This window comes from Colletotrichum aenigma, assembly GCF_013390185.1.
Source record: "Colletotrichum aenigma strain Cg56 chromosome Unknown KSG_Cg56_contig03, whole genome shotgun sequence".
Classification (NCBI taxonomy): Eukaryota; Fungi; Ascomycota; class Sordariomycetes; order Glomerellales; family Glomerellaceae; genus Colletotrichum; species Colletotrichum aenigma.
In genome coordinates this window covers 3,521,171-3,537,280 of record NW_023500909.1, presented here as the reverse complement: position 1 = coordinate 3,537,280, position 16,110 = coordinate 3,521,171, and the positions used below count along the sequence as shown (strand labels likewise).

Genomic DNA, 16,110 nt, shown 5'->3' with positions numbered 1-16,110 from the left:
AGCTCCGGTGTCCTCGGCCGATTTTAGATATCCAGATGCATCATGTCTTGATTTAAGACGTGAACCAGCATCTCTCCTCTGCGAACTGCGAGCCTCCACTTTGTCTTGGAAACCGATCTCAGCCGGTGCTGGATCGACTCTGTTTTCGCCCTTTGCGCCTCCTGCCAGAGCCTGCATAACGTCCGACAACGCTTCCGGCCTGACCTTGAGTTTGACAATCATAGAGTCAAGCTCTGTGCTGACTGCCTTTCTTCTTCCCGTGCTTCCACGAGTGGACATACTCAAAGACGATTCAGGGTTGGAATCATGGCTGATCGCTGGCGGAACGTTGTGCTCTTCGTCTAGGCCTTCTTGATACGCCAGCGATGCCAGCCTCGCCCGCTTTCCCCGACGAGATCCGAGATCTCGAGGTTCGCTTCCATGGGAGATATCCAGAACCTCGGCTTTCCGTTTTGAACCACTCACCGTCGCTCCCTTGCCAGGGCCTTGCGCAAGTGCTGTCAGACCACCGACAGCGCGAACAGTATCCGGCGGGATAGAAGGAGCCGGGAAAAGACTGATCGATTCTGCATGCGAATCGCCCCTGTAGACTGCATCTTTTACACCATTGTCGTTATCCCCGACTGCTTCAGCAGAAGAAGGTTCCGAAGGCCCTGGCAGTTGCGGGGCGAAGTAGCGATATTGTTGTGACTTGCCCTTTCGATGCATTTCACTCAGTACTTGGAAATGCTTGAGGTGATTCGGCTGCAGCGCAGGAATAGCCAACGTTGATGAGATGGACGACAAGTATCTCCTGAATGACGGTCCAAGTGTCGAGTCACCTATTTGTTTGTTTGAGAGACCAGCGGGGCCGGCAGCTTGGATACTGTCGAACACAGTTGTGGTCAGGGGCTTGTCAGCAACCCAGAGAGCAGCACGCGTCTTTTTACTGCGCTGGGGGCCCAATACTGGGCACGAGGCGGTATCGAGAGTTGGGCCTTGCGCATCCATTCCATCAGCGGGGAAAAGTCCGGCATCGAAACCGGAGGATGAGAACGAAGGGCTTTTTTGTTTTCCGGTCGCCAGATAGGCAGCCCAGTCCTCATGAGTAAGGTCATGGTCGAACTTGAGACAGTCCTTGAATAGCTTGCCTGACAAGGTGGCGCCCACGTATTGAATGGCACCTGTTCGAACGAAAAAGCGACAGGTCTTTGCGGCAACTTTCATCTGCCACCTGAGGCCTAGGATCCCCAGCTTACACCGCAAGTCGTGATATCTGATGATTCGATAGGCTTTCACCACAGCCATAATTGTTTGAGCCAGAGAAATATAATCGACCGAGTCTCCTGTCCATCTTCCACGCCAGGAAACAGGTTCGAGATCACTTGCCAATGCTTCCCGAGACATGTCGACATTGGCGGGCATACCAGCGGCGACTTTCGTGGGGTCCGTAGGAAGCGCAGGAGCAAAGCGTGTAAGCCACAGCTTGCTTGTTTTTGTGCCTCTGACAAGAGTTGTGCGCTTGGAAATGTATCCCTTTTCTGCAAGAGCGTCGGTTCTTTTTGGTAGTGAACGTTTGTCCTGGCCGACAAGTCGGCCAAGATCTCCCTGCAGAATTCCTTGCTGCTTCGTCGATGCTATTCCAACCAAGGCCATCCACTCCAGTCTTGGAACTCTTCGGTAGTCTGGAGCGTGCCCAGCGATCGATTCCCACATCCGATCTTCAGATACGTAGATGCGAGGCCTTTTGCGCGGCAGGTCCTTCCGCGGTGGCACCGCACCTGGTTGAGGCTGAGCTTCGTTTGTATATGCAACATCGCCCCTTCCAATGGATGCATTGGGTGACTTCATTGCGATACCATCTTGGGCGTCTGCATCTGGTGTGGTCAGGATATCCGACAAGGGTAGGTGATTCCATTTTCGATTGGCTCCAACAGAAAGATCCTTCCTGATCCTGAGCCAGTCCCATGCTGTGGACCAGAGGAGTTGGTTAGTCCTCGTCGAATCCGATGAATCGGCCTGAGATAGCTTATCGCTTCTCAAATGCGCATCTTGGTAGAATGCGTCTAGTGCTTCCAAGACGTGGGAAACGGTACATCCTGTTCACTGGTCAGTGACAGACCGAAAAGGCACCCGCTCGTCGCTCATGCCCTTCTCGGCTCGAAAGGCGATGTATACATAGCCGACTGCCTCGCGCATCATCCTGATTGAAATTTGACGCGAGGTTGTAAAGGATGCAAAAGCAAAGAACAGGCTCGTTTCAGTAGATAAATTCACTCACCTAGGTCACCATAGCAGGAGACATCAGTGATGAGTGACTCGATCAATCGCTCCAGGTCGCGGGACATGATGAATGCTCGTGTCGATTGCACATTATCAAGGGAGGCGTCTTGAGTAGGAAAAAAACCGATGTCTTGCTGGGTGGTTGTGGTCGACGATGGAAGATCGAACCTAGGCGCCTTGCGATTGGCGTTTGTCAGGTCAGGTCGTTGGTCAAAATCCCAGTTTTTGCGTTTGCATGGAGTCGAGAACCTCGCTAGCATGCAGCCCAGACCGAGCCACATGCGCAGCGCAAGTGCATCCAGTTTCTCAGCTGTCATCATATTCGGTAGCTGTGGCTGGTGCAAAGAGTGGGTCACGACATGCGTTGCAGCCACCTACCTGCGAGCACCTACCCACGTTGCACTTCACAGCACCTCAGTGCAGGTAGGTACCTAGGTACCTTACACTACCCAGGTAGTAATGGTTACCTAGGTAATACTCATGTTCTCAGTGAACTTGTTTCTTTCTGAATAGATATCGCATGAAATTCAAGAGCGAAACCCCCACCTCTCTGGCGGGTTTGATAACGGAGATGATAGGAATCCTTTCATTCTCTGATTCACTCTTTCACCCCTGGCTGCTTAACTGAGACGAAGACCTACATTTTCAGATATTTATCAATGCGTTACAACATGAAATAATGCGAATCTACCAGGGGTATACTATAGTGAAGCAGCAGCAGCTTGACGAGCCAGCTTCTCTTCTTTCTTCCTCCTGAAGGTAGCGACAACCTGCTCACGGATCTGCTGGAGCTCCTCCCGCTGTCGCAAACTTCCCGCAGACTTTGGGACGTTAGAAACATCCACGGCGGCACCGCGTACAAGAAGCTTCTCGCGGGAAATCTTGGGGAGTTCTGGAGGCGCTTGAACGACATCATGCAGACCTGTCTTTACCTCTCCCCGTGTTTTCTTCAGAACCGCCCACGGGTCCTCTTCACGGTCAGCTCCTTTGCCCCTCTTTCCCTTCTTCTTCTTCTTCTTTCCACCCTGGCTTGGCTCCTGCATACTAGCCCGTGTGATGCCGAATGTTCCAAATGTCCCTCCGTTGATCTCCTCATCCAGCTCACGTTCAGCAGCCTCCTCGGCCTCCTCTTCCCGTTGCTCCTGAACTTTGCGTTCTTCCTCCCGCCAGAGATCGTATAACTTATGCATCTGGCGCTCCTTACGTGTTCTTTGTACCTTGAGACCAACTGGGTCCTTCCCGTCTTTAGCAGTCTTGTTGACGAGACCCGATAGGGGCAGGGCCGCGTTGACGCGGGCAGCAAAATCAGACATGCTCTCTCCAGGGCGAATTTTCGGCATTCCTTCTTTGACAACGGCATCGACAGCACCTGTGTCCGGTTCATCCGGCTTCTCTTTTCCCGCCCGCTTGTTCTTCTTCCTCTTTTGTTTCGTTGGCTGACCATCATCCAGACCGGATCGGAGCTTCTTGCCTTGAGAGAGGGCCATCAGGCGCTTAAAAGCGCGAGGAGTATCATCGTTCTTGTTTTTCCTTTTCTTCGTGACACCGTCGTTCTGAGTTTTGGGATTTGCCTGCTGGGCATTGCGGCCCTTGTTGACGGGCAATGGCCTCGCAATCTGACTGGGAGGAAGATCGAATCTATTGACACTTTGTTAGGCATCGATGCATAGGTAGAACGCGAGTCAATGGGCTGCTTAACATACGACGATGGATCTTGCTCCCGCCTGGTATGTTTGTGGGGCATTGTGGGTGATGTCACTTGCTGGTGATGAGGCTTTCGAAGGCTGCATCGAACGCCTCGTCTGCAAAACTCATTAGGTCGCGATGAAAATTTTGTATTAGGTCAGCATAGGGTCGGCGGGGAATCAAAAGCTTATCTGATAAGCACACTACGTATTGCCTTAGTGTACGCAGTACTGCGGAGTGCAGACGGGGGTCCATGAAACCGCCTCGTTTCTGTCTCCAGCAAAAGACAGGGGTCTTTCAGCAGGGACCCTGGGGGCGATCCACAGTCGAGAGATCACACGCGGGATTGCGGGATTGCACGCGCTGGCAGCTTGGCACCTGATGTTCCTAGATGACAAGTCCGCAGCAAGATGGGCTGCCTTCATCCCGACGAGCAGTCAAAAACTCTCGGTGTGCAACTAAGGCGAGAGACTCATCTGGTTCCGATGTCTCCCGTTTCTGTTGCCAGGTTTTAATATACCTTCCTGATAACTCTACACGCTGACGCCGTAATCTCACTACACATCTTACCTAGGTAACTGGACACGGGACTAGCTAATCTGATACGTACCGCAATTCGCAACAGCACAGCGAGGGGAACCGGGTGGTGTGAACCGGCATATTACTATGTACCCGCGGCATGTCGGGGCTTTTGGACGAGAAGCTTGTTTGAATGACTAGGTAAAGAAAAGTGTCTCAAACTACAGCATACTGCTTCGAGCATGTACATGCTGCGCGGCAATTTGCGGTGTAATTGAAAACAGGGTGTGACGGAGGCATGCTGAGGCAAGCAGAGGCACGTTTTCTGTTTCTTGTCTGAGGGGCACGGCATGCAGGCGTGGGCAAGTGAATAATGACCAGTCACGGAAACATCGCCGTCGTCGTCGCCGTCGCATTGAGGGTCGCAAGGCGGGCGCCTTGGGGTTTGTGCGTGGGATCTCAGATGGCTACTTGGCACAACGGGGCGATTGGGGTTGCCTGAGGGTTGACCAGGTCTTGAGGCGATGCAGACACAGAGAATGGAACATCCCATAGTTCCCGACAGAGCCCTAGCAGGGTTCCTGGGCCGATGCATCACACACACGCAGTCGGTCAACCAAGCTCAAGTCCGGTCTCTGTTTCGCGTGTCAGGCTGCTGGGAGGACCATGTTGGAGGAGACAGACGACGATGAAGGACGTCGTACAAAGTCAATTGCGACCGTCTGAATATATGACACCGGGCGATGTTTTCGGACGTGTCTCAGTGCCGACGCCTGACGATGAGCGTACGTACTCGTCCGCCCTGGCGCTTGGTGCTGAGGTGCTGATGAAAGCGAGGCTTCTGATCAACTTTCTTCAAGTCTGGCTTCTTGGAATTTGCGCGCTCAAGACCTGCCGATGCTGGGGTTCCGGACGAGAGCCAGTCACGAATTAAGGTAAGCACACGTCGACGTCGACGAGGCAGGTGGTTGGCCATTTGCGGAGGTCTTTGGGGTCAGTCACCCATGCGGAGCTGGCAGGCAGGCAGATCGGTGACGTTGGTCTGGTCTTGCTTGGCAGGCTGGGCAGGCGGGCTTGGTCGGGTGGACGGCGCAAGCTAACCATCCTCAGTTCTTTTGTGGTTTCTAATTCCTTCCTAACTACTCTATATTAATGTTCTATTCATATATAGTATATATATGCACCTCTACATTAGAATAAGTTCTAGAGAAATATAAAGTCTGTCTATAAATACTCTAAAAATAAAAGTTTTAATACTATAAAATTAAACTTTCTCTTTTTGAGTTTAATAACTTTAAGAGCTATTTAAAAAAACATAAATTAGAAAGAAATATTTATAATTTAGCTTAGATTTATTATCCTTAAACTTAATAGTTATTATTATAAAACTATTGATTATTAAAATAAATATATTAGAATAAAATATTACAGATATTATTAATATAATATAAATCTTCTCTCTTAATCTAAAGATAATTATATAGATTTAACTAAAATAATAAATTTTATATTTACAAAATAACTAATATTTTAGTTAACTTATAAATATATTAATAATAATAATCAGATTTTTTTATAAAGAATAAGTATAAATCTTTATTTTTAATTTTAATACCTTTCTTATAATTAGTTTACTGGAGGATATTATAATAAACATTAAAACTAATACTCTTAATATAATTAACTAAATTAAAGTAAATATAAAACATAATATTTAGTTTTTTAATTAATTTAATATTCTAAAATTATAATAGTAGAGGTAATTATTATTAAGTAAAATTTAATAATACTAGTTACTTATAGAGATTAGGTAAGCGTAGTTAGAATAGATCCTTATGTGGATAGGTAATAAACTCAATAAAACCATATTACTCTGTCCCCCCTGCTGCACCATCCTCAGTTCAGTCACGCATCAGCGGAAAACACCGCACTTGGGCAGGAAGAAAGAGGACATATCTAAGGTACCTTACCTTAAGGTAGGTCGGGTAGGCACTGGCACAGTTTGGCAGGGCCGGCTGGTTTATCCGCCTATCGGCTGCGCCACGTGCCTAAAACAACTTGGCTTGGAGGGCGCTGGAACGCAGAGTCATAGGCAGGCTGCACAGACCAAGATCCGCCGCGGGGGGATGCTGCAAGATGCAGTGAGTGTTGGGAATTGGTAACCGAGGAGAAATCACCGACACCGACACCGACCACTGAGGAGCGGCCTAGGGCCAGCCAGGGCGCTGGGATGGATTGGATTGGATTGAATTGGAGGCGAAGAGAGGGATTTCCTTGAGACCCTGACTGATCAGACAGGGATCCCATGCTGGCCAGACCTTGAAGGACGCTGGTTCGCCATTCGACTCAGGCATTCCGACACGACGCGATGGGTTTGAGGGGCATGCCGAACAACCTTAGTTTTGCAGCAACAACGAACGATGCTAACGACAATGGGAACCCGCCCGGCGTGCACCCATGTACTTTTCGTGTGCTTGTTTGCCCCGAGTCGCTGTCCGGCGGCAGCGAGCGATGCTAACCATGCAGCTATCATGGCACGAATTTGGCGACACGGCAGCAAACAGAAACAGAAACACCCGTAGAAACGCTCTTTCGGGTCCCGCGCCCACCCTGTTCCTTGCTTAAGGTATGTACCTTAGGGACCCTCTGCTCTCCAACGCCCTCCTGCTGTCTTTTGACCTTGACCTCCACTGCCGTTCCTCTCTTCTATTTTCTGTCGGGCAACAAGCTGGACGACTAGAAAATGCTTGAATGCGCCAACCAGTAGCTAGCCCGCGCCCTATCGCAGTAGCCGATGCCGCTGGTGAACCGCCAACATGAAAACGAGCAAGCCACTGTGCCCCTCACCTCTACCTATCCAAGGTACTCCGAGCACTCGAGATGCGGCGCGTAGCTGGTCTGGAATCTGGAGTCTGGAGTCTGGAGTCTCGAGTCTCGAGACCGGGGTCTGGTGCTCGGTTCTCGTTTCCTTCTACGGGGGCGTTAGTGTTCGGTCAAGCACTCCATAGGTAAGGAAAGGTAGCTAGCTGGTATGTCTCCTCGCTCTTCGTCCTCGTGCCTCATCCCCCGTCCCCCGTTCTTCTGTCCGCCTTCCCTCGTCCCAGCCCGTTGCCCTGAGTCCCGGTCCCTGTTCGCGTCCCAGCTCCTCGTGTGTGTCTCGTCTCCCAAGCCCCCCTTCCTCACCATCAACTTTAGCAAGCCCGCCCGCGCTACTTGTACTCAAAATACGCCGTCAGGCACCTTTACCTTGCATCGACAGGTCTACCTTGCCCACGCTTCCCTAGTTCTATCCAGCGTCGCCCCTCTCAGCTCCAAAGTCTGTTCTCGACCGTCCATTTTGATCTTCACCATGCTCGGATCCGCTTGCCGTTTTGTCATTTATAATTCCTGCCCCCTTCTTGCACTACCATCATCCTCCCTGCCGCCATTGCTTGTCTCGACCTCCATTGTACGCTGCCCTGTCTTAGCTGACTTTGCGTTGATCAAAAGCTCTGCTTGTTGCTCCTGGCACCAAGGCTAAGCTATCCCAAGGTAAACGCTCGTCTATATTTGGAGTGTCTTGCTGCCTCTCCCGTTCATTATTTACTTCGTCGGCCCCTCCGCAACCGTTCGCATCTCTTGGCTTCTGTCCTTTGGGGCTGTTCTCTTTGTGTGCCTTCTCTCGACTTAAAACCCGACCCCTGCTCGGCCTCCATCGCCAAGTACTCTTATGGTTCCAGACCTGTTCGACTTCGAGGCACGCTGAACACATTTCGTCGCCGCCTTGACATCAGCAGGCTTCAAAAAGAGACACCCATCCAAACTTACACGACATGCTCTGCTGACCAGTCAACCGTCACGGTCACAACTTCACGAGAGCGGGGCGTCATCGAGCAACCCAACACGACCCTGGATTATTTGAGAATTACTTCTTTAAATTCATTCAGGTCTCTACGGGCTTCAAACACAGCTTCGATTTTCCCTCCTGTGAAAGATTCCGTAACCCACCGTCAACATGACATCGTCAAGCAATGCCAGCCTGGACGCGATAAGTGATCGCTTCCGCCAACTGTGGTTCCGAAGTAACACCACAATGCCCCGGTACAGAGACTCTCCCGAGGACGAAGACAGCGTCGATAGAAACGTCGAGGCCCCACCAACTCCAACAGAAAGCTGTACCTCCGAGGACCATTTGCTCACCCCCGCCTACATGACCCCGAAGCCATGGACCAGGAAGAGGTCCTTCTTCATGTGCGGTGCTGTGTGGCTTGCCATGCTGTAAGTGACGCAAACTCGGTCTTCCAGGCTCGACTGATTAACCTCTGTAGTCTTATTTTTGTTCTCCTCAACCTGGTTCTATTTGCAGCGCGAGAGGTCTGGGACAGCGCTCCCGAGGAATTTGAAGAAGCAAGCGTTGTCGTTCCCATTCCGTGCCACTCACATAACGACTACTGGAGAAGAAGACCAGTGTTCTCTGCCCTTCAGGTGGGCTGCGTAGGGATCGAGGCCGACGTCTGGCTCTATGGCACTGAGTTGTTTGTCGGACACGACAGGTGGTCCCTTCGCGAGGAAAACACATTTACCAGCCTCTACGTCGATCCCTTGGTTCGGCTTCTTGAGGAACGAAACTTAGGTCACGAGAACTCCACGGACCAACGTCCCCGCGGTATTTACGAGGCAAACCCGAACCAAACCCTCATTCTACTTGTAGACCTCAAGACAAACGGTGCAGAAACATGGCCAGAGGTGGTGCGCCAGCTCCAACCCCTGCGCGACAGAGGGTGGCTGAGTACCGTCATTGATGGCCAGGTCAACTATGGCCCCATCACAGTTGTAGGAACCGGAAACACTCCGTTCGATATGCTGGTCCAGAATACCACCTATCGGGACTATTTCTTTGACGCCCCCCTCACCAAACTCGATACGAAAGACTTCAACCCGACAAACTCGTACTATACCAGTGTCTCGTTCAAAAAAGCTGTCGGTATCGTGTGGTTCGGCGACCTGTCGAAGAGCCAGATCACGAAGTTGAGGGAACAGGTCAAGCAAGCCCATGCCCGGGGCTTGAAAGTGCGGTACTGGGATCTCCCTGCCTGGCCAATCAGCATCAGAAACCATATTTGGGGCATCCTTATTCGAGAAGGTGTGGATATATTGAACGTTGATGACCTCAAGGGCGCCAGAAGAGAGTGGGATCTAAGAGGTTGGCCTACCCTCGGCGCGAACTCTTCGACGCCAGCTTGAGCGAATTATCGAGAACCATGATCTACCTCTCTGACCACCAAGGCTCTGAAAGCTCCAACGGCCACAACGGTTGTCAACCATCGGCGAACTCCCACCGCCTGGCACAGCGGCTGCTCGGTCATCCGCAATATGAGCGATCTGCGACTCTGTCTGCAGCTTCACGGGCGTTGCAATGTCTTCTGCTTCGGCGCAGGCAGGTAGCGTCACAACTGCCAACTGGAAACGTCTGCGTGTGCGGCACGCATCTTGGTGGTTTGCCAATAAACACCAGTGCCGCCTGATCTGCACGGGTAGAGATATAGCGTGTCAGCTGCATTAGTTCAATGCCCAGTCCCAGCCAGAGGAGCACCACGATGACTGGATGCAAGATCATTTCAATCCTTGCGAGGTACAAGGACGGACGCATCAGTTGAAGATACAAACGTTTCCCGATCTCGACAGAGATGCGCGAGTGCCCAGCAGAGGACTCATACTCGGAGGCATTCGAGATGGCGGCCATTGCCGATTTTGTTGGTGCAGGTGTTTCAAATCAATATCAGTTTAGAGTAGAAGAGAAACTGTGTCGGCGGCACTAAACCGGAACTCCTGGAGGCGAGGTCGACCGGGGCGAAATCGCCGAATCTACCGAGCCCGGTCTGCCCGACCTAACTGCTTCTTCCGCCCTGCGCTCAGCTTCAGGGCGGATTTCGGAGCCGATTGTCATATAGAAACAAGCCGCTATACAAAGAATTAGTCATTATAATCACCGGGATTTGAAATTCGACGGCACGAAATGCAATTGTGGCGGGCCGATTCAAACGAAGCCGAAAAGCCGTGTTTTCTCCGGCGCGGATGGAGCCTCGGCAACGATGAGCAGCAAGTAGTTGCATCTCAGACTGATGTTTCTCTTAGCTCACGACCCCGCATTGCCCATGGACGTTCTGGATGAATGACGTCCAAATTGAGGGAAATATCCGTATAACCGGTAATTCGTGCTTTTAAAAACAAGTCAGTCGGCTTGGGATGTTCGACAGTGGTTTCTTTTCCCGGTAAATTAACTCCTTTTGCCAATATTGCTTGCTCACACTTCACACCGATAAGATCAATCCCGGCCGGCATCCCAAAGCTAAACAATCAGGAACATGTCCGGACAACTTGCCTCACTCGATGTAAGCAGAAGCGACGGCGACTCAGACACTGAGACGTCATTTTCCTGTACCACCCCCAAAAAAACATTCTCAACTAACCCTACGACCTCCCGTAGACGTCTATGGCGGATCGCCTCCCTGCCCACTCCAAGGTCCTTTTCGAGGCCAAATCGAACAAGGGCCTCAACTTTGAGTCCATTGCTCAGCACCTGGGGCGCAGCGAGGTGGCCGTGGCCGGCATCTTCTATGGCCAGGTCCAAGCATCCGATGAGGATGTCGAGAGACTATCCGGGCTCCTCGGCGTTGACCGCGCGACCTTGAGCTCCCTCACCAACTTTCCTGATAGGGGCCGCGCTGGCCCAATGCCCCCCACTGAGCCTCTCATCTACCGCCTCTACGAAATCGTCCAGAACTACGGATACGCTTATAAGGCTGTTCTCAACGAAAAGTTCGGCGACGGCATCATGAGCGCCATCTGCTTTAATACCAAAGTGGAGAAGGAGATCGACGAGGCCGGCGCCCCTTGGGTTGTCATTACACTCAAGGGCAAGTGGTAGGTTTTCCGCAGAATTGTAGCCGCCGACCTGCGCGTGGTGGTTACAGCCAAGAGATGTTGTGAAGCTAATGCATTAAAGGCTCCCCTTCACCCGCTTTTAAGCAAGGGACGTCCAAGCTCTGCAGAAACTTCATTCGGACCATGTTTGTTGCAGTCTTTTCGTCGGCCGTTGATTGTTATTGGCCGGATCGGGAAGCGTGGAGTTAATTGGGTTGAGATTACGAGGCAAAGCACTTCAACTCCAGGACGGCTTCAACTAGAATTCCTTTCCGTACGACACTAGCGGTCGCAGGATCGGAGAATGCTTGAAAAGCCAATTCAACTGGAGTTACAATTGAACTTTGCATACTGTGTAGAATGAGGAAGGACGGAAACCAAAGAATTTCAACATCATATGCAACAGCCACACCGTGGGTCGGCCTGGGTTTAATCCATATCTCACCTCGATAAATCTGGTTCGAGTCGCGCCGATGCTTGACGAGGGAAACAGCGTTTGGTCTTGATAACTTGGGAGAGAGGTCTTCCTGGGACGAGTCCAACGTGTTGCTCGGTCGTCTTGTGGCCTTGAAGAGGAACAATTGAACAAGGCTCTTGTGTCGCTGAAGGGGAATTGTGAAATCTTCAAAGAGCTAACCGCACTCGTAGAAGACCAGTCACGGCAATTGGCTCAAAGGGCGTGTTCCAAAGCGAAATCCGGGGCGTTGGCTTTCTTCCTCCTCCCTGCGTGGACACCATACAGCAGCTGCCGTTTCCTCTGCCACAGCAGTACACACTGAGTACAGGCGAACATTCCAGGTAACCTGGGACAAGTTTCAAGAGACACAACACCTTTTCAGCCATACATGATGTTTCCGACCAAAGAGTCTTTCTGGCATAGAAGGCCCTTGCTTCATCCTGCACAACCTTGCTAGGTTGCCGTAGTATTAGCGCACGATGTCGTGCAATGTTCCGTATGCCGTGAATGATCTGCAAAGTGGAATATGCACTGTTCAGGAAAGACTATAAGAACGAGAAGATGTCTCAATATACCCAATCCAAATCTTACTCACTGTCCGTAGAACATTACCAACCTTACCTCTTTCAATATCATCGTCATTATCACTATAACACTCACTCCAACTCTTCGCGTCGAATCACTCACACACAGAGGAGGCATATCACTTCTCAAACTTCGACAGAAGACCGCGACAGCAACATGATTCCCTGCTCCGAGCTTAAGATCGATCTGTACACCGCCACAGACCCCAGCTCATCAACACAATCCAACTTCGGTCACAGCTCACATACGTCAAGCGCGACTATCAGCGCCTGCGTTGTCATGTAAGCGCTGAGCTTCCAACCTTTTGGTCCCCCATGGCTTCCCGGTGGACTATGAAGCGAGTCATATTGACGGGCCTGGCCCAGGGAAAACATGACGTTTCAAGCAATGTACTTCTTAGTGGCTAGCCTGGCCACTTACACCAAGAATAGGATGCGATCTTCCCAAAGGTATAGATTTATTGGGCGACACTTCCTTCACCGAGTTCCTTATTCACATACATGGCTCTAGACATCTTGTAGATCAACCTATAGAGCCACGCTTCCGTCCACGAAGACGGGCAGGCGCGAGGACAGGAAATGTGTATGAACGGCGCATCCATACGCTCGGTCGCGTTAGCAGATATAAGGACCAAAATATAAGAATTATCTCATCTTAACGATTCTTATAATTACTATCTAGCTTCAGCTAGCTCTATTGTGAAGTTGCTACACCACGTAATTAATACCAGCTGCTTTGATACAGTGTATAATATTATTCATAAACATAAGCATGGGTTTGTTGCTAGGGCTTGTAACAGAAGACAAAAAACAGACATACGTATACATACAGCACCGGGCATTCGCCGGTCGTCAACGAACCGACTACTACTCCAGCCCTCATTAGCTTATCTATGGGAGAGCGGACGGGATCCCGAGTTTTTCAATGGGTATGGCCGTATGTGAGGTTTGGCGGTTCCAAAGCAGTCTGTCACGGTGCCTCTGATGTTAAGCAGTCTTCAGTCCATTGGTGACGCTTTAGTGGCATAAATGTCTTGTGCAACACCATTTGCTTCAAGGCATCCCGAGTGATCAAAATGTTTGACTATTTGGAGGCGATAACATAATTCAAAAAAGCACGATCCCCTCACTTTTCATGTTATTAAGAACCGCAGCAGATCCGTACATTGTTTGTTCGCAAACCCCACCATCGCTGTTCTGATCAATCGTTGCCGATAGACACTAGTGTCTGTGCAGCATTATGTGACCCATAAAGCGCTGACCGCCCTCCGTAAGTGGGCCACCAGAGGCGGCAGAATTTTCATCGCATCGACTTTTTTTTCTTCCTTTGCCAGGACCCTCCCCACATTGTCCGCGTCGCCTGTCGAGCAAAAGGTGCAACTCCAAACAGCAACCTTTAAACGATTGCGCCGAAATCAGACAGAAAAAATGGTCACGAAATCCAAGCTCAAGCTTGCCCTCGCGGCCGACAAGGGGGTCGATTTCCAAAAGAAGAAACTGGATCGCAAGATCAAGGCGAAGCACCGCGAGGCCGAGAAGGAGAAGGCCAAGAAGGCCAAGCTCAACGGCCAGGAGGCTGAAGATGGTTCCGACGAGGAGATGGAAGACGAGGAGGACGAAGACGACGCCATCTCTATCGAGGGTGGGATCGCGCTGAACGCCGAGTTTGAGGACGCCGACTCAGACGAGGAGGAAGACGAGGAGGAAGACGAGGAAGAGGACAGAGTGAGTTCTTGCTAGTCAAGGCGACCCCCTTCATTTCGTCCGCCCCCTTTTTTTTTGTGTGTGTTTGAGTATTTAACAGGTGGCTAATGTTTTGGAAGTTGGATATTGAAGCGCTGGACGACACGGACAGCGAATCCGACTCCGAGGTCGAGATGGAGAAGGTTGAACGCCCTGCAAAGAAGACCAAGACCAACAAGAAGACGCCAACAGAGGTTGAAGAGAAGGACGAGGACGAAGAAGATGAAGAAGACGAGGAGGATCCGGAGGAGGACGACGTGCCTCTCTCCGATATCGAAGGCGACGATGAAGACCTCGAGGACATCGTCCCCCACACCAAGCTGACCATCAACAACAAGGCCGCTCTTCTTGCCTCCCTCAACCGCATTCGCATCGACACCTCGGCCGCCGCACCTTTCGCAACCCACCAGTCCATAACATCGTCCAAGCCTACCGCCGAGTCCGTCCCGGACGTCCAGGACGACCTGCAGCGCGAACTCGCCATGCTTTCCCAAGCCCTCGAGGCCGCGCGCAAGGGTCGCACCCTTCTCCTCAAAGAGGGCGTTCCATTCTCGCGCCCGAGTGACTACTTTGCCGAAATGGCGAAGGACGATGGCCAGATGCAGAAGATCAAGGACAAGCTTATCGAGGAAGCTAGCAACAAGAAGGCTGCCGCCGAGGCCAGGAAGCTCAGGGATCTGAAAAAGTTCGGCAAGCAGGTGCAAGTTGCCAAGTTGCAAGAGCGTCAAAAAGCTAAGAAGGACACGCTTGAGAAGATCAAGACTCTTAAGAGAAGTAAGCCCATTCCCCCATTCCATCCAACCCCCAATCGCTACCACCATCATCGCCACATGCCCATGCGCACACGTTGCTTACCGGTCTCTCTTATCTAGAACGTCAGGAAGGCGGTGGTAACCAAGATACCCACGAGGGCGACCTCTTCGACGTGGCTGTCGACAATGAACTCAAGGGCCACCGAAACTCGAAGACGGGCGGACCCCGGGGTAGCGGAAGCGGCGTCAATGTCAAGCGGCAAAAGAAGAACGACAAGTATGGCTTTGGTGGCAAGAAGCGCCACTCTAAGTCAGGGGATGCCATGAGCTCTGGCGACCTCAGCGGGTTTAATGCCAAGCGTATGAAGGGCGGAGTTGCCAAGGGCAGGGTCACCAAGACGCGGCCTGGAAAGAACAGGAGAAAGTCCATGTCCTTTAAGTAGGCAGTGGATAAGACTAGATGGCTAGTGTGACGCAAAGTTGGTTGAAGAGGCGCTGGGCGGAGGAGCAAATACCCGTCGGGACTGAAGCAGGTCAAAACCAAAAGCTATGTATTGTTGGCTGTAGATAGACGTCTAATGGAACATATGGAGTTGTCTGACGCCACCGATCAAAAAGTTCAACCCGTGACTACCCACCTAGCGGTTGAATGCCAACAAAACCGCACCCGGTTGCGCGCCTTGCCAGTAACTTTGGACGATTTCCAGTCGAATAACCGGATTGTAGTTTATATGCGCACAGCCAGGCATCAAGCTTAGTCGCTCAGCCTCCAGAGTTATGTTTTGGTACGTCATCGCCATTCGCCTGCACTGCGATGCTGTCGACAATAGCTGAAGACCGTAAATCCTTAACATTATAGTTGATAACTCTCATAACGATACGTACATCATCCGCCACGGCTCGGAATATGTGCTCTTGAGCTTACCCGTAACGCCTTCCCACCCACGCTATCCAAGTCCTAAGGAACTGATTCAGAAGACCGCACCACTAGTGGTTATTGTGTTGCCATATTTCTGGAAGGTGGTTTGATCCTCAATCATCCAAAGAGGTTGCCGGGGCTATCCATTGACCCCCCTGATAAACTACCTGACAACGCCAATCTGGTAGGCATTTGATAGGAATACCTCCAAGGGCTGGCGCTGCTTGCGGCTTCTGCCGCAGAAACATGTCCTGCTCACCAGACCGAAACAGCAACGGATGGATG

The 16,110-nt window shown here is 51.2% G+C and overlaps 4 protein-coding genes across 4 annotated transcripts; 3 read left to right on the top strand and 1 right to left on the bottom strand.

The window, feature by feature from the left end:
* Positions 1-2,963: 2,963 nt before the first annotated feature.
* CGCA056_v004917 (uncharacterized protein) lies at positions 2,964-4,006 on the bottom strand (the record flags this gene model as incomplete). The annotated part of the gene is made up of 2 exons (XM_037320172.1): positions 2,964-3,900; positions 3,966-4,006. The coding sequence occupies 2 exons, from the start codon at positions 4,004-4,006 to the stop codon at positions 2,964-2,966; spliced, it is 978 nt and encodes a 325-aa protein (XP_037181408.1).
* A 4,533-nt stretch (positions 4,007-8,539) lies between these two features.
* CGCA056_v004916 (Altered inheritance of mitochondria protein 6-like protein) lies at positions 8,540-9,690 on the top strand (the record flags this gene model as incomplete). Its single annotated transcript, XM_037320171.1, has 2 exons — positions 8,540-8,724; positions 8,775-9,690. 2 exons carry the CDS (start codon positions 8,540-8,542, stop codon positions 9,688-9,690), a joined length of 1,101 nt encoding a protein of 366 aa, XP_037181409.1.
* A 1,121-nt stretch (positions 9,691-10,811) lies between these two features.
* CYN1 (Cyanate hydratase) lies at positions 10,812-11,474 on the top strand (the record flags this gene model as incomplete). Its single annotated transcript, XM_037320170.1, has 3 exons — positions 10,812-10,838; positions 10,934-11,370; positions 11,453-11,474. The coding sequence occupies 3 exons, from the start codon at positions 10,812-10,814 to the stop codon at positions 11,472-11,474; spliced, it is 486 nt and encodes a 161-aa protein (XP_037181406.1).
* A 2,365-nt stretch (positions 11,475-13,839) lies between these two features.
* Positions 13,840-15,349, top strand: EBP2 (rRNA-processing protein EBP2; the record flags this gene model as incomplete). The annotated part of the gene is made up of 3 exons (XM_037320169.1): positions 13,840-14,136; positions 14,235-14,928; positions 15,027-15,349. 3 exons carry the CDS (start codon positions 13,840-13,842, stop codon positions 15,347-15,349), a joined length of 1,314 nt encoding a protein of 437 aa, XP_037181407.1.
* Between the last annotated feature and the right edge of the window lie 761 nt (positions 15,350-16,110).